The sequence below is a fragment of the Microcaecilia unicolor genome, chromosome 9 (assembly GCF_901765095.1).
Source record: "Microcaecilia unicolor chromosome 9, aMicUni1.1, whole genome shotgun sequence".
NCBI lineage: Eukaryota > Metazoa > Chordata > Amphibia > Gymnophiona > Siphonopidae > Microcaecilia > Microcaecilia unicolor.
This window is the reverse complement of record NC_044039.1, coordinates 194,816,069-194,841,426: the sequence shown is the minus strand read 5'-3', so window position 1 is coordinate 194,841,426 and position 25,358 is coordinate 194,816,069. Positions and strand designations below refer to the sequence as shown.

General features: G+C 44.3%; 1 protein-coding gene across 1 annotated transcript in view; it reads right to left on the bottom strand.

Annotated features, from left to right (window-relative positions):
• The window catches only part of BEGAIN (brain enriched guanylate kinase associated), a 219,241-nt gene that overhangs the window by 72,336 nt on the left and 121,547 nt on the right, over positions 1-25,358 (bottom strand). The window contains exons 3-4 of the mRNA XM_030214925.1: positions 16,802-16,963; positions 4,920-4,986 (exon numbers count right to left, since the gene is read on the bottom strand). Coding sequence (XP_030070785.1) covers positions 4,920-4,986; positions 16,802-16,963 — 229 coding nt within the window. The remainder of the gene's footprint in view (positions 1-4,919; positions 4,987-16,801; positions 16,964-25,358) is intronic.

Genomic DNA, 25,358 nt, shown 5'->3' with positions numbered 1-25,358 from the left:
ACACCTCCACTACCACAGGACCTGCTGCGAGTATCTGGAAACACGTAACAGTAAGTTTGACATAAAAATATGAAGAACATTGTAGGAACTTGTAGATCATGATGTGTCGCTGGGGCTGTAATTGCAACCCCGTTTTTTTCCACTGAACCAGTAGATAAATTATGTTGTACAATATAACGGCAGATGAACTAATGTTCTGTTCAGTACATGATGACTGAATAAAAAAAAAGATTTTGTGAAGTCAATAAAATTATAGGAAAAAAAATCAATGTGATTTGGGCAGAATCCTTCTGTTTAAGCAAACATGCGTGGGTTCTTACAATCTCTTCTTTCCAACTCTAATATAGCCCTTTTCCTGTAAGCACAGGCTACGAATGGCAATACCCAACACTTCCTAATGAAAATGTGAACGTCAAGACAGAGGTAAAAGGTCTTGGTTGCTGAAATGGTAATTTTAAACAGAAGTTCAAAGCAGAAGAGCTGCTATTTGGAATTTTGAGAGATGATGCTGTTTCAGTATGGGGTTTATTTTCTGTATATTTGAGGTCTGAAGATGGATCAAGTTGATCAGAGCAGTTATTGGTATGAAGTCAGAGCCCCCCCCCTTCCCCCGAGAGCTATACTATTGACAACTGGAAACTAAACACATTTCTCAGCCAGAGGGGTGAGTTTAATTCAATTGCAGTTGCTGTAAAATTAATAGCAATATATGTGCTGTGGGAATAGTGCAGGGAGCTGGCTGTGCCAATACGTTTACATCAGTTCATTCATCATTTTTGGATCCATTCAGCAGACTTTTGTGTTTAGCCTTATGTCTGGTATTCAGGTTCAAAGGAAAGCTGTCATCACTGGACTAAGATGTGTAAGCTTACAATGATGGCCACCTGGGGTTTCCAAGCTTCTCTCTCCACTCATCCTTCTATTCTCTTTCACTTCCAGCTCAGCTGTCAGGATGGCAATCCTCTGGCCGAGATACAAGGAAGATGCTTCTCTTTAGAACCTGGCCTAGCCACAGGTGTTCTCCTCAACAAGTCAATAGGTGTCACTGCTCTGTGATGACCGGGACACCCTGTCCTCCAGGGGGTAGCGAATGCTGATTTTACACCATCCCTGTCCCCAGCTAATTTTCAGGAGAAGGAGCCAAGTCTGGTAGACACATATTAGACGAAATAGCACCTTTACGAACAAGAACTTCACGCAGACACAACTCGATACCGTGGTTCAACGAAGAACTGAAACAATTAAAAACACAATCCAGGAAACTAGAACGCGCATGGAAAAAAAATAAAAGACGAACAAACACTCAACGCATGGAAACAAATACAAAGGAAATACAAATACGCAATAAGACAGACCAAAAGGTCATACTACAAAACTAAAATTGGGCCGGATTACAAAAACACGAAGAAACTATACCATCTCCTGAACAAACAACTAGACACAACACCGGTCACCACAACCAACACTGACATCCCATCTGTAGACCACCTTGCTAAATGCTTCAACGAAAAAATTGTAAACCTACGCAAAACCATACCTCAGGACAACACGGACATAGAAAACTTCATTAACGATCTAGTCCCAACCCCTGGTGAATACCCAACGGACCGAATCTGGTCAAACTTCGCTCTCCTCACCGCCGATACAGTTACCCAGGCGATTAAAAGATATTCCAACAGCCACTGTCAGTTGGACACCTGTCCCAGTTACCTAATAAAATCCGCCCCCCCCCCCACTGCTTCATAACAGATCTCACATGCTGCTTAAACTTCATGTTTCAACAAGGCATCTTCCCTAAAGAAAAAGGCAACATCTCACTCACCCCAATACCAAAAGACACCAAGAAAAAAACAAATGACATCACCAACTACCGGCCAGTAGCATCCATCCCAGAATAAACGTTTCTTTTTATTTCACTTCTGAGTAAGTAAATATTATTTGTTTTGTTAGTGTAAGAAAAACCCAAGGATGTGAGTGTTCCGGCAATAGTCAGTTGGGGCAAGCTCTTATGGGGGTGACTGTCTAACGTGTGATAATCGTAAGCAGACCCCAACACATATTTCTAAGAAAGTTAACTGACCATTGATATCACTAGGGAAAACTTACAAAGCAGAAAGCAAAACTGAATTTCTCCCAAACCTCAGTGGCCACACACGTTTTGTCTGACAAGCAGGCTGCTAGGGTAACGAGCTCATGAATGCAACATTTTTGGCATTCATTCTTGGATGTGTATCATGGCTCTGAATTCCACTGAAAACCTATTTGTTTAAGGTGGCCTTTTCTTTTACTCTATAAAGCATCAGCTTCCTACCATACTTGGCAAAAATTAGAATTTACACGCATACATTGCTAAGCATATTCTTTAATGTACTGCGCCTAAATTCTAATGTGTGCAAGCAAAAGGTAGCGTGCTTAGGGGTGTGAAAATGGGCATTTCGTGGGTATTCCAAAATCTACACGCATTGTTATAAAATATGGGTCAGTGCGTGTAAATCTACATGCAGGGATTTACACCAGCTTTTCGTTGGCGTAAATGGATGCGCTTAGATTTAATCACATGAACTACACCTAAGCATATTCTAAATACTGCGCGTACTATATTTAGAATACACTTAGGTGTGATTGCCTATCGCTCATTAATTTTAGGCGCCATAAATAGAATTGGGCCCTAAGCGGCCACAATTACCATATAAACGGGACCCCATAAATGTCTGTCCTATTTTTATGCGGTAACCAATGGCCACTTAAGTGATCAATATTGACTTAAGTGGCGATGTTTTAAATGGCTTAAAAATAACCGGATATTCAAAGCTGAAGCCCACACAGGTCCTGGCATTGAATATCCAGCAATAACGCCGTTGGTGGTGAGCAAAACACTGCCTGATGGCTGAATTTGACCCCAGGTGGCCTAGACAAACTTTCAGCCTTGTGCCTCCTCAGTTAACTTTTAGGCCCATATCCTTCCCCCTTAAGATTTTGAGAATTAAACTCCACAATTATGATCAACTCAATACCACTACCCGTAAAATGATCCTTTAAATACTTATAAAATTGTGATTAATGAACAGCAGTACTGATAACCTAAGGCAACATTTTTGGCATTAGCGCAGCTTGATAAAAGAGGCCTTAAGGGAAGTAGTCAGACTCATCATTTGGCCGCATGTTCATTTTCGGCCCCCCCCCCCCAAGGCATTTTTTATAGGTGCGCTGAAAAATGGATCTGCGCGCATTCAAAACACGCACCTACACTAGCGCAGGCCACTTTTCAGTGCACCAGTGGCGTTCTGTGGTTCACTGCCACCCGGGGCGGATCGCTGCTGCGCGCACCCCCCCGGCTGCAGGGCAACACGGCACCCCCCCCGGCGTGACACAGCAACACGGCACCCCCCCCCCCGACTCAGTCCCCACCTGTCTACCAGCTCCGTCCACCTGGTGCCTTGCGCGACTCTACAATGCTGTAAAAGAAGAAAATCGCCTCGTCGGCCCTTCCCTCACTGTGTCCCGCCCTCTGATGTAACGTCCTATTTCCTCGAGGGTGGGACAGAGAGTGAGGGAAGGGCCGACGAGGCGATTTTCTTCTCTTACAGCAGCGCAGACGCGAGGCGCCGCACCACACAGCTGCCGGGTGGATGGAGCTGGTAGGGACTCGCCAGCAGAGCATCCCCCCCACCCATTGACACCCGGGGCAGACCGCCCCCACCGCCCCGCCCTTGCTACGCCACTGCAGTGCACCTTAGTAAAAGGACCCCTTAGCCAGTTAAGTGCCACTGATTATTAGCGACTAGCCCCGATGAAGTGATTTAACTTTTCAGTGACCGGCTAAATCTCTTTGAACATCGGGCCGTGAATGTTTGTTATCAAAGCTGTTAGGTAGACATTGGTCATCCAAATTTAGCTTTCACACTATCAAACATATAAAAGGCGAATGTCGTACTCACTCGCAAATGCACAGTAGAGACTTCCCTCTCTGCCCCGCCCCTGCATCAATACGTGATGAGGGGGGCGGGACAGAGCGGGAAGTCTCTACTGCGCATGCCGCAGATGTACTCGCAACCGCTCTGCCCTTCCCTTCCTCCCCCCCGAGGTCACTGCTACCGCTCCCCCCATCCGGAGTTGCCGCCACCGCTACCCCTCCACCCGGCCCGAGCACTGTCTTATTGAACTTACCTCGCGCCACACAGACGCAGCAGGCACATCAGCAAAGCTGCCGTCGGGACGGGCTTCCTTCTCTGCCTGTGTCCCACCCTCGCCGCGTTACGTCACACGAGGGCGGGACCCAGGCAGAGAAGGAAGCCCATCCCGATGGCAGCTTTGCTGATGTGCCTGCTGCGTCTGCGTGGTGCGATGTAAGTTCAATAACAGACAGTGCTCGGGCCGGGGGGGGGGGGGGGGGTGAGCAGCGGCGACCTCGGGGGGGGGGGGGGGCTCGGAACCCCCCCATTCCAAAACTAGCCCGTTTACACGGGCTCAACGGCTAGTAATAAGAATAAGAAGACACATTTCTTACAACAAAAGTGCTTTAAGCTCTTATTATAATGTCACAAAGTCACACTCGAAACCATCTTTTTTTTTTTCCCAAGACACTTGGTTTGCTGCTCATTTAGAAGATGGGACTAGGTAAAATTTTCAACCTTTTTATGATCCTTGACATTTTCTGAGAGCTGAAACATGCCAGTGGGATTTCTCAAACATCGGGCAGCAGCAGATCTCCGCTGTATTTCTGCCTGGCTGTCTTTATTCTTTCATCACTCAAATGTCACGACTTAGCTATTTCCGACAGCAGGTCATAGGGAAGGTGAAACCATGCATACATTGACATACTCAGAGAAACCAAATTAACGAAAGGAGGACCAATGACAATTTTGCAAAAGACGATGATTATCTTAGCTATGGATTCATGCAAGCGTTATAGGACTTACCATTCTTTGAACTTTATCTTCCAGCTCCTGATTTATTCTTTGTAAGGACAAGTAATTGGTCTGTATCCTAAACACAGATGAGACAGAGTTAACGCCGATTTTCTTTATATTGATTATTTCCTATTGATTTGTAAAAATGACCCTATCTGGGTTCTAGCTTACGCAGGGCTTTTTTTGAGGGGGTACTGAGTACCGGCACCTTTTCCATCGACTGCTAAAATTAACCCATGAACCCCATGTTTTCATGAAGGAACTCAGACTATACACACCAATTGTGCCTTGTCATGGATTCTGTGACTGGTTGCAGAGGGCCTGGCTATTGTGGGATGAGTCCCTCAGTGATCACCCCACCCCTGAAAGGTGGCCTAGCATTTGAGTACCAGCACCTTTTTTGCTAGAAAAAACGCACTGAGCTTACGTTTCCCACAAATATTTTCTACAGCTAAGGGACATGTTTACTAAGGTGTGCTAAGCAGTTAGCGCCTGGTTTTAGCACGTGCTAACTTAACGTTGCCAACTGGATCCAGATTCGCCCAACAGGGTTGATCTAGTCTTGGGTTTATCTTGCTGAATGCAGGGACTTGTAGTTCTGACTTCCCCCTTGCAGTCCCTAAGCAAAGCAAGACTACAAGTTCCTGCATGCAGTAGGGTAAACCCAGGACTGGATTAACCCTATCGAGCAAATGTGGATTTAGTTAGCAATCTTATGCTAACTGTTAAGTGCCGGAGTGCACTAATGGGTAGTACACATTAAAGTAGTCTGTGCAGTAAAAGGTCCTTTTACTAAGGTGCGCTGAAAAATGGCCTGCGCTGGTGCAGATGTGTGTATTGGACCCGCGCAGGCTCATTTTTCAGCGCACCTGCAAAAATGCCTTTTTTGGGGGGGAGGGGGATGAAAATGGATATGTGTCCATTTTTGGCCTGAGACCTTACCGCCACCCTCTGATTTAGTGGTAAGGTTCAATTTTCACTGGTGCCAGACGGTCGGCAGCGGATTGAGATCCTGGGGGGAACCAGGTTCAATTCCCTCTGCAGCTCCATGTGACCCTGGGCAAGTCACTTAGCCCTCCACTGCCCCAGGCACAATACTTAATTTAGATTGTGAGCCCTGTAATAGAAATTGTAAACCGCATAGTCGCCTTAGGGATCACTTGAAGTATACCAAGTGCTAAAAATAAATAAATCGGTGCTGAAAAAAAGTGCTATTTTATAAGCTGTGTTTAAAGTAGGTGAGGTTTAGAGAATAGTGCATACATCTGGGAATTGTGCCTCACTTTAGGCATGGCCTTTTGCACCAGCTGAGACATGGTACAAATGTACACCCCTATACTAGTTTCATATCCCCATTATTCTGTAACAATGCGCGTTAATTGTAGGAACATCCCTGGTACGCCTATAACCCTCCCATTTCCGTGCCCCCTTTTTCAGATTGCATGTAAATGCCAGTTAAATCTAGTTACTGGCAATAATTGCTTGTTAAAAAGCCAATTATTGGTGCTAATTAGCTTATTCAATTAAATTGCACATCCAATTTTTGACATCTTTTATAGAATTAGGGATAAATGCACTTGCCTAAATGTGGCACCTTAGCATGTAACTTACAGTATTCTAAATGTTACATGTGTAAATGTGGGACCCACATATGTGGCTCCCCCCTTTGTCCCCTTGCAGTTATGTGCCAATCAAGTTGCACACTAATTCCCTAATTCTCTATACAGCACTCAAAATTGTGCATATCCAATTTATACATGCAATTAACATGCCAATTAATGCCAGTAATTTGGCACTAATAATCAATTATTGTCACTAATTGTCACTAATTGGAGTTTACACATGCACGCATGCATAGGGTTACCATATTTTGTCCCCCAAAAAGGAGGACACATGCCCCGCCCCCTTTCATGCCCACCCGCCCCATCCCTTTCACACCCTGCCCTGTCCCCTTTCACGCCCTTGCTCCGCCCCTGTCACATTTCCCCTCCCCCCTGTCACACACCCCGTCACTCCCCATCCCCTTCACCCCCCTCCCCTTACCTTACTACTGCCCTGATGCTCTAGTGACCTCTTTGGGGCAGGAAAGAGCCCCCTCTTTCCTGCCCGGAGCGCTGCCCTGCATGCATCCTTCCTGTTCGTGATCTCGGCGCTGATTCAAAATGGCCACCGAGAGTTGAAATCTCGCGAGGTCACTTCAACTCTCGGCGGCCAGAGCAGTAGTAAGTAAGGGGAGGGGAGGCTAGCAATCTGCCCGTTTGTCCAGAAATCCGGACAAACAGACAGATTGGCAAAACTCGCCCGGTTGCCTGGACATGTCCTCAAAAAGAGGACATGTCTGGGTAAATCCGGACATATGGTAACCCTACGCATGCATGTTTATAGTCGGTATTCTATAAAGATATGCGCATAACCTTTTACATGTGGATCTGAAAATACAGCATGGTTAGGGGAGGGGCATGGCGGATCAGGGACGTTTCTAGAATTTGTGCACAGTTTTATAGAATAAAACAGATCTGTGTCTAATTTAGGCGCCAGGATTTACACCAGGTTTCAGTTGGTTTAAATCCTCGTGCCCAAAATTAGGCACAGATCTCGGAACTACATGCTATTATATTAACGATGCCCAACTCAGAGCGCTGTTTATAGAATAGCATTTAGGCCCAAATTCTATATAGAGCGCCTGAAAAATCAGAGCTGAAAAATCACACGCTTAGCACTATTCTATAAACTACGCCTAAAGTTAGACATCATTTATAGAATATGCTCACACACCGTTCTTGGTACTAAAATCAGGCCACCTAAAACCAAGCCTAAATACTTGCGCCTAATGTAGGCGCAGATTGGATGTATTCTATAATAGTGTGCATAGTTTTTGGAATGTCCACAACCTGCCCATTCCACACCCATTGCCACCCATTTATGTGCACCGTGTTATATAATACATCTGTAAGGTTGTGCGCGCAAATTCTAATTAAAGCCAATTAGTGCTACTAATTGGTTGTTAACTGATTGGCTTGCAAATCAATTAAGTTGTGCACGCAATTTGCCACATGGCCAAATTAGTACGCACAACTTGAGGCGTCGTATATAGAATTAGGAGGTTAGAGCTTATATTTTTTGGCACCGATATTTCAGTGCCGTATACAGAATCTAGCCCTATGGTCATAGACTACTACGTAGCACCCAACTGGCATACACGTAGCTGCAACGGTCTCACCCATAAGCACTAGTATTCTATCATTTTTAGTGCATAAATGGCAGTAACATTTTTTTTAGAATTAGAGAAAGAGTATGTAAAAACACTAACACATCCTCCCTGCTGACTGATTTGTGTCAGATGAGGCTCCTTTGTCCAACTGCATGCAGAGACCATGGAAGACCTGGTCCAACATGATCTGGTTGTTAAAAAAAAGTCCTGCGGTATAATTCTTAGTCATCCAACTCCTTTTACCTTGATCATATGTATATGCCAATGAGAGTAGCCTTTGGAGTATAACCTGCATGAGATCAAACAAATTTGTAAACACTACTTTGCCACACCGAACTCTCTCCTCAAAGTGCCTTCACCTCCAACTCCCCCTTCACTTTCTCCCCAGACTCTGGCTGAGCACTTTCATGATAAGGTTCACAACGAATTCTCAACCAGGTCACCTCCACCTCTCCTTCCCTTAGTCCATTCTCTCAACCCTCCAACCTCTGCCTCCTTTTCTGAAATCACTGAAGAGGAAACTACACATCTTCTTTCCGCCTCGAAACTAACTACCTGTTCCTCTGATCCTATTCCAACCCATCTACTTAACACTATCTCTCCTACTGTCATCCCTTTTATCTGTCGTATCCTCAGTCTTTCACTTTCCACTGCGCCTGTTCCTGATGCCTTCAAACATGCCGTAGTCACACCACTCCTTAAAAACCTTCATTGGACCCTACCTGTCCTTCCAACTATCGCCCCATCTCCCTCCTCCCTTTCCTATCCAAGATACTTGAACGTGCTGTTCACCGTTGTTGCCTTGACTTTCTTTCATCTCAAGCTATTCTTGATCCACTTCAATCTGGCTTTCGCCCCCTTCATTCAACCGAAACAACGCTTGCTAAAGTCTCCAATGACCTGTTCCTGGCCAGATCCAAAGGGCTGTATTCTATCCTCATCCTTCTCGATCTATCTGCTGCTTTTGACACTGTTGATCACAGCCTACTCCTTGATATGCTGTCCTCACTTGGATTTCAGGGCTCTGTTCTTTCCTGGTTTTCTTCTTATCTCTCCCAGCATATTTTTAGTGTATACTCTGGTGGATCCTCCTCTACTTCTGTCCCACTGTCAGTTGGATCTGTCCTGGGACCTCTTTTTTTCTCCATCTATACTTCTTCCCTTGGTATTCTGATCTCATCCCATGGTTTTCAGTATCATCTTTACGCTGATGACTCCCAGATCTACCTCTCTACACCAGAAATCTCAGCCGGAATCTAGGCCAAAGTATCAGCCTGCCTGTCTGACATTGCTGCCTGGATGTCTCGGCACCATCTGAAACTAAACATGACCAAGACTGAGCTTCTTATCTTTCCACCTAAACCAACCTCTCCTCTACCCCCATTCTCTATTTCTGTGGATAACACTCTCATCCTTCCTGTCTCATCAGCTCGTAACCTTGGGGTCATCTTTGACTCCTCCCTCTTCTTCTCTGCACATATTCAGCAGACTGCTAAAACCTATCGTTTCTTTCTCTATAATATCACCAAAATTCACCCTTTCCTTTCTGAGCACACTACCAGTACCCTCATCCACACTCTTATCACCTCTCGCTTAGACTATTGCAACTTGCTTCTCACAGGTCTCCACTTAGCCATCTCTCTCCTCTTCAATCTGTTCAAAATTCTGCTGCACGACTAATATTCCGCCAGTGTCGCTATGCTCATATTAGCCCTCTCCTCAAGTCACTTCACTGGCTCCCTATCCATTTCCGCATACAGTTCAAACTCCTCTTATTGACTTATAAGTGCATTCACTCTGCAGCTCCTCAGTACCTCTCCACTCTCATCTCTCCCTTCATTCCGTTCACTGGGTAAATCTCTCTTATCTGCACCCTTCTCCTCCACCGCTAACTCCAGACTCCGTTCCTTTTATCTTGCTGCACCATGTGCCTGAAATAGACTTCCTGAGCTGGTACGTCAAGCTCCATCTCTGGCCGTCTTCAAATCTAAGCTAAAAGCCCACCTTTTTGATGCTGCTTTTAACTCCTAACCCTTATTCACTTGTTCAGAACCCTTATTTTATCATCCTCACTTTAATATTCCCTTATCTCTTGTTTGTCCTGTTTGTCTGTCCTAATTAGATTGTAAGCTCTGTAGCAGGGACTGTCTCTTCATGTTCAAGTGTACAGCGCTGCGTACGTCTAGTAGCGCTATAGAAATGATAAGTAGTAGTAGTAGTTGCTTTCTTATTGGTGTTGTGACACGGCACCTAAAAAACCCGGCAAATTAAGCAGGTGAGTTTTTGAAGGCAGCACAGTCAGGGTGTCTGAATGAGAATAGATGTTTGTCAGGTTTCTGGCATATGCTTTTCTTGTCAGTTTCCAGAATGTTAAAAGCTGACAGGGATGCTTTGTACTGGCCATATTAACAAAAACCAGCTTTCACTCTGCTTGAGGTTTATAATTTCTATGAATTTAGGGCATACTAGCTTTTTGTTTCTGGCAGCCATTGGAGCATTGAGTGCCTTTGCTAGTTTCAAATTCATTAGTGGTATCTGTGAGGCTTACTGATGGATTTACTTGCTCAGCTTGTTTAATTAACAGATTCTGTATTTGTATTTCAGACTGAAGAGGGAGCTTGCAGCTCCCTGTACACACGAAATCCTGGTGTTCAGCTTATTAAATACCCACCATGTTCACTGACCCTGACACTAGCTCTACTGAACATGAAAGGGGTGACTCCTGGATTGCAGCTGTGTTCAGGAAATACATTTTTAGAGAAAGGCTCAGTGCCCAACCTAGGCAGCTGAATGTTCTTTTGGTTAGGAAACGTTTACAGGATATCCACAATGAATATGCATGAGATAATTTTGCATGCATGGCCTCAATTGCATGCAAACCTACCTCATACATATCAATTATGGGAGTCCTGAAAACCTGACTGACCACGTGTGTCTCAAGGTCTGGGTTGAGAATATCTGCTCCATACTAATAATTATTGCTGTTGTTCAATCAAAATTTTTAATTGCAATTAATCGCTTGATGAAAAATGCTTAATCATGGTTAATCACATTTTTAATCACAGCCTCGAAGACCCCTTAACAGCTTCTTCCTGATGCTCCCCCCAGAGCATCCACTGTCATTTCAAGCCTCACCCAGAGCATCCACCCCTTCCTGAAGACCCCCTTAAAGCATCCTTCTTCCTTCCGATGCCCCTCCCAGCACATCTACTCTCCTCTCAAAGCCCCCCAAGAGAATCTACCCTCCTCCTGATGTCCCCCCTGAGTATCCACCCCCTCCTGAAGCCCCTCCCAGAGCATGTACCTTCCTCCCAAAGTCCTGCAGATCAAGTATCCTCCTCCCAAAGCTCCTCAATGGTATCCACCCCTTCCTGAGGACTCCCTACCCCCCCCATAGGCTCCCTGTTCCACTCTAGGTTCAAAACGGCAGCTGCAACCTCCATATACTAGTGATGTTGATTAAATGCAGTTAATAATTTTAATCACTATTAACATTTTTGAGTTAATTGTGATAGTTAACTGTGATTAATGAACAGCAGTTGTGATAACCTATGGCAACATTTTTGACAGTCATTCTTGGATGCACATCATTGCTCTGAATTCCACTGAAAACCTGTTTGTTTAAGGCGGCTTTTTCTTTTATTCTATAAAGCATCATCTTCCTACCATGCTTTAACCCATTTCTAGTGATTTTTTAGGTTTAGTGTTGTGCTGTCTGGATGAGGTTGACATGTTATTATCTGCTGTATTGGTTTTATCCCTTGTGTTAGATGGTATCTGCTTAGAATGAAAAAAAAAATAAGATGGAATATCATGGTTATTACTGTATTTGGAGAAGAGAAAGGGAAAAGAACAAAATGTTCCATCAAAAGCAGAAAGAACAAAAACAGAGATGGCCAAGGGGATAAGGATGTCATTGGAGCCACACTCAGGTTAATAATTTATTGATGACGCAACACAACCGTGTTTCAGCAAGTGCCTGTGTCAGAGAGCTTCTTAATTCTGTATGAGAACAAGCTCAATGTGTTTACACAACTACACTTCTCATACAATAGCAATATTGAACAGAAAGATTTCAGAAGATCACATGTTCATAGCCATTATAATAGAAAAATACTATTACAATGAGGGTGGAGGGGTGGTGTTCTGGGTGTTGTTTGGGCACGGAACTCCCCCCTCCAGTAATACACATATATATATTTTTTAATTCTCCGTCGGCTTTTGCACCATCTCTGAGACACACCTAAGTGTCAGCTAACAGCTTGGTTTGACCTGGGCTCAGAGAAGAGACGAAGGAGTCAATTCTGCATAACCTTTGGTTTTTAAAATGAGTTTGAAATGTGAAAATAAGTCTTTAGGAGCTTAGGGGGGTCTTTTACAAAGGCGCAGTAGGATTTTTAGCCCACACTAAACGATAGAGACACCCATAGGAATATATGGGTGTCTCTAGCATTTAGTGCATGTTTATTTTTAGCATGTGCTAAAAACGCTAGCACACCTTTATAAAAGGACTGCTTAGTTCTTTTAATTTATGCTCATATGTGTGTAGTTTTATTAGAATGGAATTATCAAAATGAATTAGTAAGTACATATCTTATATAATAATACTCACCTCCAACATTCTAACCTGCCTGGGACCGTGGATCCCTCGGAGGTGGTCTGCTAGGCAGCTTAGAACACACTGATATCAGTGACGTCACTGACAGCTGATTCCAAGGCAGGGGGAGGAGTAGGGAAACATGTAATATGATAGTAGTGGAGAGGTCACCAATGAAAATCTCTGGATGGACCAAGCCAGTGGCACTTGTCTGGATAGAAGCTGCTTCTATTGGATAAGTGCTTTTAAATATTAACCGCTATATATACTTTTCGTTAAGAAGACATTGGGGTGCTTTGAGGCTGGGGTTAGAGTTTAGCCATGAACATCTGCACCATCTGGCTAAAATGAACCAGACCAGGGGCAGTGGAATACCTTTTTAGTTGGAGGTGCCAAGCAAAGCAATCTCTGACCCAGTCCTCAAGTTCTCTAATTGCTGATGCCATGTTGGCAAAAATTTGGGGGGAAGCAAGGCCCCAGTGACCCATCCCATTCCAGACAAATCAGGCTGGATCAAATTTCTGTCCTAAAGTTAACTGGATATTTTTTATCTGGTTAACCTTATCTGGGTAAATTCAGTGGCTCTTTTACCCAGATTAAAATAGGTCTTCTCATCGGTAACCAGTTGGCAACTGGTTTCCAGTTCACCTGCCAATGTATTGTCTATAAATTTCATTGTAGCAATGGCTATATAGTGAAATCCTGTTATAGTGCATTCCCTGGTAAAGGGAAGATTTCTAAAATCCTTATTGATCAGGCAGATTCTCTCTTGTAATGAAAAAAATCCCCAAATGTAATAAATAACTGAACAGAGTATATTGTTTTAATAAAGGCTTCACCGACATACTACTACTACTATTTAGCATTTCTATAGCGCTACAAGGCGTACGCAGCGCTGCACAAACATAGAAGAAAGACAGTCCCTGCTCAAAGAGCTTACAATCTAATAGACAAAAAATAAAGTCATCAAATCAATTACCGGTAATGTATACAGGAAGGAGGAGAGGAGGGTAGGTGGAGGCGAGTGGTTACAAGTGATTACGAGTCAAAAGCAATGTTAAAGAGATGGGCTGTCAGTCTAGATTTAAAGATGGCCAAGGATGGGGCAAGACGTAGGGGCTCAGGAAGCTTATTCCAGGCGTAGGGCATAGGGCTGGAATAAGAGCGTAGGCTCTTCTTGCCTTCTTCTCAGGCATGCCTTAAAACCCCATCTACAACGATGTGTAGCTCTATCATAAGCAAAGTAAACAAAAACTGGCAAGAATTCAGATCTGTATTTTTTCCTGTGTATTGTCTGTTTTTTTAATTAGCTAGAAGAAAGCCGGATGAATGAATCAACCAACTCTGTGGGGGTTGGAAGGGGTGAAGAGAGACGGGAGAGGGCTACCACCTAAATTATTCTAAGATTAGGATGCAGCCCTGGAAGTTGTCACAGTTGTTAGGTCTCTGCATGCACCGGAAAAATCTGAGTCATTCATCTAACAGGAGAGCTGCTCTTGGCGTTCTGTTAATTAAGTTATCTTGATTCAATTTATTGAAGAAAAGTGCACATGGCAACACACAAAGAATACTAATGCAAGGTGTACGAACGTGGAAAGGACAGCTTTCTAAATTTCAAAACTAATACTGATGATTTAGGGGGGAATCCTATATATGGTGCTGAAAAAAATTGGCACAGAAAAAAATACACTTAACACTATTCTATAAACCTTGCCTAAAGGTAGGTGCGGTTTATAGAATACATTATAGCATCCATCACTACGATCAAATTTAGGTATGGTAATTTATGCCAACTAAAGCCTGGTGTAAATGCCCGCGCCTAACTTGGCTGCGGATTGGGCATATTCTATAACAGTGCACGTAAGTTTTAGGAAAGCCCATGGCTCACCCATGGCGCCTCCCATGAGCATGCTCCCTTTTAAGATTCAGGCATTAGAATTTATTTATTTATTTATTTAACACATTTGTATCCCACATTTTCCCACTTGGTTGCAGTCTCAATGTGGCTTACACAGTACACAATTTACATGCACCACTTTACAGAATACGCTTAGAAAGTTGTGCACGTAAATTCTAATTAGTGCCAATAATTGCTTGTTATTGGTTAATTATTGGTGCCAATTGGCTTGCTAATCAGTTAAGTTGCACATGTAAAATCTGTACGTGCATCTTCAGTCACCATATATAAGAATAGCCATACTGGGACCGACCAATGATCCATCTAGCCCAGTATCCCGTTTCCATCATTGGCCAAGCCAGGTCACAAGTGCCCAGCAGAAACCCAAATAGTAACAATATTCCATGCTAACAATTCCAGGGCAAGCAGTGGCTTCCCCTTGTCTGTCTCAATAGAAGACTATAAACTGGGTTCAATTCCCACTGCAGCTCCCTGTGACTGTGGGCAAGTCACTTAACCCTCCATTGCCCCAGGTACAAAATAAGTACCTGAATATATGTAAACCGCTTTGAATGTAGTTGCAACATACCACAGAAAGGCAGTATATCAAGTCCCATTTCCCTTTCCCCTTTTGGACTAGATTCTGTAAATGGCACTCAAATGTGGGTACTGTTTATAGCGCCAGAATTTGCATCCAATTTTGGGTGTGAAGATTTACACAAGCTGAAACCTGCTATAAATCATTACACCTAAATTAGGTGCAGATCTGCCATGAGTGCAATTTTTAAGAATGTCCCTGATTCTCCCAGGCCCCTCCTATGGCACACCCCCTTTTCAGATCCACATGGAAAATTTATGCACACATCTTTGAAGAATCCCAACTGGGAAGATGTGTGCATAAATTTTAATTGTTGCCAATGAGCACTAGCAATTGATTATGAACACCTAGTTATTGCCAATGAACTGCTCATTTGCCAATTAAGTTGTGGCCACAATTATGGAATACTCCTGATGTGCACCAAATTTTAGCGTGCAATATTAGACACCATATATAGAATCTGGGGTTTGTGTGTATTTGGAGGGCCTTCATCCCACTGGCCCTAAGGACTTCAAGCTCAGTTAGAGCCAGCCTCTCTTGGGACTTTTTTCATTTGTTCAAAACAGTTGCCCATTGCAGAGACAGGGCTGTGCCGATGCGGTAAGCGGGGTAAGCGCCGCAGGGGGGCGCTATCCTCTGGGGGGCGCCGCCGCTGCGTGCTTACCCTGCCCTCCCGCTCCCATGTAGGAACTGCCCGCCCTCTTCTCCCCCCCCCCAACATCCCTTCCTTTTTTTTTTTCTTTTAAATTTACCTTCCTCCGGCAGCGCAGCGTCAGTGAAGGAGGCGGGGCAGTGAGCAGCGAACAAGGGAAGGCTAGAGACGTCGGGACTGGGAGCGCCGCCTCCTTCACTGACGCTGCGCTGCCGGAGGAAGGTAAATTTAAAAGAAAAAAAAAAGGAAGGGATGTTGGGGGGGGGGGGGGAGAAGAGGGCGGGCAGTTCCTACATGGGAGCGGGAGGGCAGGGGAGAGAGGGGAATCGCTGCCTTGGAGCCAGGCAGGTGCGGGGGGGGGGGGGGGGGTCGCCAACTGGTAGTCTGCAGGGGGGCGCCAGAGACCCTTGGCACGGCCCTGTGCAGAGACAGGCCTTGAGCAGGGGCTACAGACCATAACTCCTGTTGGAACCCTGTACAAGAGTCTCCTTTGTCTGGCCAGCCTCCAACAGGGCTCTGAATATCACCCCCCCCCCCCAACCAGTGCAAGGATCGGAAACCGACTTCCACCCCTTTCTACATGAACATCACAGAGCATGCATCTATGACAGTGGTCCTTAATGTCGTCCTTGGGACACACTTGTCAATCAAGTTTTCAGGATATCCACAATGAATATATATGTGATAGATGTGCATACAATGTAGGTACCCCATGCAAATTAATCTCATGCATATTCATTATGGATATTCTGAAAACCAGACTGGTTGAGTGTGTCTTGAGGAATGGGCTGAGAATACATCCTCCCTGCTGATTTGTTCCAGATGAGACTCATTTATCCAAAGCGCATGCATAAATTTCACATGGTAAAGGGCGACATGGCCACCAGACCTTTGGGCCAGCCTAGTCAAGTTAGTTTTGAGAAAATGACAGCTAACCTTCTTAGTTTTTCAGTCACTTTTTCCAGTTCTTCCTGAGCTCTTCTCAACTCCGTTTCCAGGTACTGGCGTGTGGAGTCAAATTCTGTTTCAAGCATTTCCAGTTTATGTGCCGTGTAGGATAGGCGTTTCCGTAAGTCGTCCTTCTGGTCATGCAACGAGCTAAAAGAACAAACATCGGAGCCAGGATGTGTAATAAGTTGTAAGATTTTTTTTTAAATTATAATTTTATATGAATTCAAATAACATTTTTAAAGATTAACTATTGCATGCCCTGATAATCCATCATAGCTCTACTGACAGTGCACTGAGAAAAGGAAAATGTTGCACTAAATAAGATATACAGTACATGCTCTCGATTGCTATGGTATTAGCTGATAATATTTTAAATATCCAAGGAATTGGGAATTGTAGCAGTTTTGCTGGTGAAGCACTGCTAAAGAACTGTCAGCCATGTGGCAGAGGCGCTGACAAACTGTGACGCTGCATAGCAGAGGCAGTGCAATACTTTAAAGGTAAGCACCCTGCCTGTAATGAGAATTCTATGGGTAAACTTTGGAGAACTGTTGCTATGAGTGGGAAATATTTACCTGGCTAATAGTGGAGTGGAGGAGTAGCCTAGTGGTTAGTGCAGTGGATTTTGATCCTGGGGAACTGGGTTACATAAGTACATAAATATTGCCATATTGGGAAAGACCAAAGATCCATCGAGCTCAGCATCCTGTTTCCAACAGTGGCCAATCCAGATCACAAATACCTGGCAAGATCCCAAAAAAGTACAAAACATTTTATACTGCTTATCCCAGAAATAGTGGATTTTCCCCAAGTCCATTTAATAACGATCTATGGACTTTTCCTTTAGGAAGCTGCCCAAACCTTTTTTAAACTCCACTAAGCTAACCGCCTTTACCACATTCTCTGGCAACGAATTCCAGAGTTTAATTGCACGTTGAGTGAAGAAAAATTTTCTCAGATTCATTTTAAATTTACTAGATTGTAGCTTCATCGTATGGCCCCCCCCCCCCCTAGTCCTAGTATTTTCGGAAAGCGTGAACAGACGCTTCACATCTACCCGTTCAACTCCACTCATTATTTATATTCCCATTGCAGCTCCTTGTGACACTGGGCAAGTCACTTAACCCTCCCAGGTAAACAGCATTGATTGTAACCATAGAAAGGCAGTATATCAAGTCCTTTCCCTAGTGCTGGAGAAAATCTTGGTGCTCCATTGATCTTCTCATGATTCTCTTGCTTAGCCAAATGGAAGGGCTGGAATAAAAATCTGATCCATTTTACCTGTTTTGAATTCTGCTCTAAGCCTACTTCTCCTTGAAGCAAGTTTGCTTTTGGTGACTGAGAAGCTGAGAAAAGGGAAGGGAAGCTTTTTTCCTCCATGCTGCACCCTAAACCGCGACTCACAGCCTATACACACCCTAGGTGACGGCCTACTTGTCACAGTATGCACAAGACACCTCTGCCTTCTGTATCTCGTTTTAATCCTACCCTCTACTACTACTTCCATATCAATATACTAAAGTGTATTTTTCTGCCTCTTTCATTGACCCTCTCCTTTGTATTCCTATGATCTATGTTTGATCTCAATTTCTAGTAGCACAGGGGCCTGAATGGAACAGTTTCTGTGCTATTTATACCCCCATGAATTATAACTAGTGAAGTAAATATTCTTTTTTTTGGCACTCCTAAGAGGCTACATAGAGATGCATCCCTGGTGTATATGGAGCTTGTTCTCTTTGCCATCCCTACTCTCATCCTTGTGTGCTTTATGAATGAATTGCACCCATGAGAGCTGCTGATATGAACTAGAAATAAAACATAATACACATTATGAATGGTCCAGTCAGACCTCTTTAGTAATCAGTTTCATGGATCCTAGGGTAAGGAAGTAGAACTGGGACCGTTCTGTCTTTAATGAGATTGAACTGAGATTGAAGGGGGGCAGACTCAAGAAAAATGTCAGGAAGTATTTCTTCACGGAGAGAGTGGTGGATGCTTGGAATGCCCTCCCGCGGGAGGTGGTGGAGAGGAAAACGGTAACGGAATTCAAACATACGTGGGATATACATAAAGGAATCCTGTGCAGAAGGAATGGATCCTCAGGAGCTTAACCGAGATTGGATAGCAGAGCCGGTAGTGGGAAGCTGGGCTGGAGGTTGGGAGGCGGGGATAGTGCGGGGCAGACTTATATGGTCTGTGCCAGAGCCAGTGGTGGGAGGCGGGACTGGAGGTTGGGAGGCAGGGATAGTGCTGGGCAGACTTATACGGTCTATGCCAGAGCCGGTGGTGGGAGGTGGGGATAGTGCTAGGCAGACTTATACGGTCTGTGCCAGAGCCGGTGGTTGGGAGGCGGGGATAGTGCTGGGCAGACTTATACAGTCTGTGCCCTGAAGAGCATAGGTACAAATCAAAGTAGGGTATACACAAAAAGTAGCACACATGAGTTGTCTTGTTGGGCAGACTGGATGGACCGTGCAGGTCTTTTTCTGCCATCATCTACTTTGTTACTATGTTAATTAAAACAAAGAGGAAAATATGGCTTTAGAATGCTTTTTGACATAGTTTTTTGAAGGGCGGTGTGATGATTACTACTACTACTACTATTTAGCATTTCTATAGCGCTACAAGGGATACGCAGCGCTGCACAAACATAGAAGATGATAGGGTGTAATTTGATGGACAGATGTATGAATGGGATATAGGTAGGAGGTGTTGAACTGGGTGGGCTTGGGTGTGTGGGAGGGATTTGTATGTGGTGCAGGTGTATATTTTGGGATGTGAGGTACGTATGTGGAAGGTGTTGTGTTTACTGAGGAGTGTTTGCTTTGGATGAATATGGAAGAGGTTTGTGGAGGAGTTGTGTGTGTTTAGGGGAAATGAAGGAGCATATTTTGGGGAGTATGGCTATGATTGTGAGGGGGTATATGTGCATGTGTGAAGGGGTTGTATTTAGGTTGGGTATATTCAGGGTTTTTTTTGAGGGGGTACTTGGGGGTACTGTATACCGGCACCTTTTCCATTGTCTGCTAAAATTGACCCATGGACCCTAAGTTTTAAATGAAAGAGCTCAGGCTCTACCTACCAATTCTGCCTTGTCATAGATTCTGTGACTGGTTGCAGGGGACTTGGCTATTGTGGGGTGGATCCCTCAGTGATCACCCCGCCCCTGAAGGGTGTGGCCTTGCATTTGAGTACCAGCACCTTTTTGCTAGGAAAAATTGCACTGGGTATATTTGTGGGGAGATGTTTGCTTGTTGTATTATATTGGATGTCTGTAGGGGTCTATTTGGAAGTATGGATTGTGTATATGTATGTAGAGGTTTATTAGGGGGCTGGCTTTGTGTTTTTGGGTGAGGTTGCGCATGTGGATAAGAGTTAATTTGGGAAATGTATGACATGGCTGTGTGTAAGGGGAACTGTGGGGTGTTTTTTGGGGGGTATGGCTGTATTTGGTTGGGGCATTGTGTGTGTGTGTGTATGTGCTGGAAGCAGGTGTATGTCTAGTGTGTATGAGCTTGTATGTGTGGGAGGCGGAAATTTGGGGTGTGGGAGAGTGGGGAGATGTGAGTGAGTGTATGGGAGTGTGTGATAGTGCATAGGGTATTTGGTGTGTGTGAAAGATGTGTATTTCTGTGGGATTCAGTGCATATTTGTGTGTGTGGTATGTGTGAAAGTCCCACAGTCCACCTGCAGGCACACCCCCTCTGAGAAAAATTTTAAAAAAATATTTGTTAGTATGTAAATAGCGCACACATTTGAATCTTACCACGGGACACCTCAGCATGCCCTGAAGGAAACTCTTTTAAGCTGCAGTCATCATGCGCTATTGTTTACCAGAGCTTAGCAAAAGGAGCCCTTAATGAATATCTGTCTCTCTTTTGAAGAGTTATTGGTCCATTTTACTTGGTTCTGGTTGAGCATCAGTGGGCTACACAAATATATTTTTATTGGACCGATTAGAGGACAGAGGTAGGAGGCTGCCTAGCACATAATCCACACATTCAATGCTGACTTCTTACAGTCAACAAAGCAGTCCAAACAGTTTAATATCACAAAACTGTGGAGACTTGAATATGAAATTGAAATAACTGTGACAAGGTTCCAACAATGATTTATATCACTCGTATACAACAGAAAAGATAATTAAAGTAAAAGGTTACACTTACAATCCTCTGTGGTCTTTTTCCTAATTGCCCTAAAAGTAAGGCTGGCTCATTCCAGAGGGATGTCTGGGGTGCAGAGAGGTTTTACCTTGGTTGATATTTTTAGCTACAGCTGGATTAGATAGCACTGCTGCTCTTTCTCATCTAAGCTTTCCTGCAGGCAATAGAGCTAAATAGGTCCCCCCCCCCCCCCCCCCATTCCTGTGCTCCCTTGAACAATCCAGCAGCTTTACAGGCTCTGAGGCTGATTCTCACTCCTGGCTTATCAAAGTCAGACACTGTTAGTCAAAGACCTTTCTGTTGTACATTAGAAAACACTACAGCTCAGAGCTTAAAGGTACTTTAGTCCCCTTGTATTAATGTTAGTTGTTTGACCAGGGACTCTGCCAAACCCTGGTCCCCTTGCATAGAGGTGATCTGGCTGGGGACCTAAATCAAAGACAGGACCTCGTCCCCTGGGGTGGGTTTTTATAGTCCCTCAGATTTACCTCTAAGGAATATCCCCTCCTATTCTGTCAGTCAGGAAGGAAGCTACAGCCCCTATTCTGGTACTGAAGACAGCATCCTTCAGGGAAGATCAGCTGCTATTTGCTGTAGGACAAAAAAGCCACCAGCCTATGACTGCTTCCTTTTCTGCAGACAGCTCAGGGTATGCAGTGGTGTAATTCTGAATTCCTGCCTGCATCCTTAAAAAGGGTATTTTCTATCAGGTCACCTAGTTAGAAAGACCAAGCAGACAACCATTTGAAGGCCTTTATAAAGGCAACTACTTGCCTTTATAAAATAGCCCCTCAAAATCTGCAGAATTTGCACCTGCTCTAGAATTGGTGTAGAAGTGGAGGAGTAGCCTAGTGGTTATAGCAGGCTGGTAGCCAGAGAGACCAGCATTAAAATCCCACTTACACTCCTCCTTATGGCCTTGGGCAAGTCCCTTGTAGGGTAATTCAATAACTGTGCACCTATAAATAGGGCACTTGATAGGAGTTTATTCTGTAAAGGAATGTAGGTGCCTATTTTTCTTTATGGAATACTAGTTTAAGTCTGTACATGAGTACGAGCTTAGGCTTGAGCACTTAATGCCAGCAATAGAACTCATCTAAGTAAGTGGCAATGTTCACGTGATGCATGCAGAACTTTTAGCGTTTTTAAGCATAAGTGTGTGCCCTATCCATTCTCCACCCACACACACTGCCCCTGTATATGCTCGCCCGCAACCTATGAGCTCTCAAAGATGTGTACGTAGTTATAGAATATTGGTGCATAACTAGCATGTAAATCTTAACATCTACCCTCCAAACCCTCTACTGCTTCAAATAAAAACCTAGATTGTGAGCCCTCTGGGGTATACCTACTGTACCTGAATGTAACTCACCTTGAGCCACTACTGGAAAGGCATGAGCAAAATAAATAAAAAATGTGCATGAAGTACATGCGTATTTTATAAACGGGATGATTCTGTAACTTGGCACTGAGATGTAGGTGCCTCAATGAGGCATGCTTAGCACCAGTATGGCATTACTTATGTACTTATATGTACTTATGACCATTTCAGTGCTGTAGTTTGGATGAAATCCCGACTGTCTAGGATCTAAAACGTGGTGCTGCAACTGTGATCCCACCACTACCTTTGCCATCTTTGCCAAAAATTGAATATTTGATGCCAATTCAATTGGGGCATATTTTATTGAATCCATTGTTGAAGAGTTCTAATGTTGGTTCCAATCTCTGCCCAAACTTTGGACAGAGATTGGAACCAACATTAGAACTCATCAACAATGGATTCAATAAAATATGCCCCAATTGAATTGGCATATCCTCTTCCAATAAAAACTGGTTAACCAAGTGAGTGAGTATAGCCACAGGATATATAGGCATAGACTTCAAAATTTTTGCTGAGCAGGGATCTAACTGACAGGACTCTTTTGCAAAACTTTTAAATACTTTTACTTTAATTACCACTTCGTCCACAACAGAGAAGGAATTCCAAATCCAGTCAACAGGGATTCTGTTAGAAACCATGATGTTCTCATCTTTATCTAACTCGATCTCTACCTTTTCTTTAGAATCTCGCTCTTCCAATTCTAATTGACTTTTCAAAAATGTCCCTTGAAAATAAAAAGGAAAATCTTCCTATGTTATCTAATTGTGAAGCTTGTTTCTTCACTGGAGTTGACAAACTTTTCACCATATTGAAAAGTTCCTTAATGGAATTACAAGTATCCATGAATGGAGGAGTAGCCTAGTGGTCAGAGCACCAGTCTTGATCTCCAGAGGTGGCCAGTTCAAATTCCACTGCTGCTCCTTGTGGTCTTGGGCAAGTCACTTAACTCTTCATTTCCTCACATACAAGCTTAGATGGTGAGCCCTCCTGGGACAGGAAACCATCTACTTTACCTGAATGTAATTCACCTTGAGCTACTACTGAAAAAGGTGTGAGTAAAATCTAAATTAATAATATTAGAAAAGTAAGTCTTTTCCTGTAGCGGAATCTTTTTTTTTTTTTTTAAATATATAAACTTATCTGCTATCTGCAGAGAGATTTCAGCTCATCCGTCTGTCCTTCTCTCTAGTGTTCTACATTCTTTCTGTCTTTGCCTCAACTCCTCCGTTTACCATGGGTCTACCCTAGACCTTGGTTATGGAAGTTGACGCAAAGAGGCCGCATTATCTAAAGCAGATTGAAATGATTCATTCTTAATTTGCAATGAGATGCTCCATAAGCCATTATTAAGATGGACTTGGGGAAAATCCATTGCTTATTTCTAGGATAAGCAGCATAAAATGTATTGTTCTGTTCTCGGATCTTGCCAGGTACTTGTAACCTGGATTGGCCACTGTTAGAAACAGGATGCTGGGCTTGATGGACCTTCGGTCTGTCCCAGTATGGCAACACTTATGTCCTTATGTACTGAAAAAATTGTTAACCACAGTTGAGAGGAATCAATCCTACCCCTTGATAAGCCTGTGACTTTTTCCCTATAATGTAATCTATTTGCTTGCAAATATAATACAAATTCTTGCAAAAAATGATCAGACCATAATGACTTATGAATAGCCCAATAGTCTATTAAGGAAGTCAGAAGAAGATGTTATAATACCATCTAACATGTGCCCTGCTTTGTGTGTACTACCTTCATTTATAATCTGCACATTCAGTTTCTGTCTAAAAATTCTACAACTTGTCTATCATCTTGTTTCTCTAAATGGATGTTAGTACCCAGCAATAAGGATTGAAATTGAGAAGAGGTCTGCAACTTGCTAAGTGTTAAACTATAAAGGTGGACACACAAATCCATTAGTGCAAACTGAAAAGGGGGTGTGGCCATAGGACGGGCATGGGCGGGTCAGGAGCATTCACTACAGACACGCATACTATTATAGAATTTGGGGGATTCAGTGGCATACCAAGGGGGGGGGGGCGGTGGGGGCGGTCCGCCCCGGGTGCACGCCGCTGGGGGAGTGCTGCGCGCGCACCTGTCCTTCGTTTGTTCCATGCTCCCTCTGCCCCGGAACAGAGGCATGCACCCGGGGGGGGGGGGGGTCTTTCGCGGGGGGGGGGGTGTCCTTTCGCCGGGGGGTCGCGCTGCATCAGGTGGGGGGGGCATGGTGCATCGGCGATCTGCCCTGGGTGTCAGCCCCCCTAGGAACGCCACTGGGGGGATCCGTGCCTAATTTAGGTTTGGGGATTTACACCAGGTTTCAGTTTGTATAAATCCTCAGACATAAAAGTTGGGTGTGAATAACAGTGCTATGAACTAGTCCAGGGGTTCCCAAACTTTTCAGTTCATGGCACCCCCCCCCCGGCCACATGGGTCTCCATGGCACCCCCCCCCCCCATGGCCACATAGGTCTTTACACCCCTCTGCCACATAGGTCTCCCTTTCCCTTTCCCTGCAGCCCCCTACTCTTACATCTCACACCTTCCCCAAATCCAGCATTGTTCTTACCTTCCTTTCCTGCAGGTCCAGGATCCCCCCCCCCCCCACCACATAGATCTCCCTTTCCCTGCAACCCCCTCCTCTCATTCGAGCACACCTTCCTGAAATCCAGCATTGTTCCTACCTTCCTTCTTGCAGGTCCAGGATCGCTTGCCGCTTCTTTCTCCTTCTCCCACCGCCGCTGCAGTGCTTGCAGCTCACATTTTTGGGCTGTCTGCGGTTCACACAGGCACTCTGGCGCCTTCCCAGTCTGCTGTGTCTGGCCCTCTCTGATGCAACTTCCTGTTGTGAGGGCCGGATGTGGAAGAGGGAAGTCCACGCAGTGCCTGTGTGAATTGCGAACGCTTGAAAATGTAAGCTACAAGCACTGCGACATCGGTGGGGGGAAGAAGCAGGAAGCGGCAGATATCAGACCTGAGGGAGGAGAAAGTAGGGAGCGAT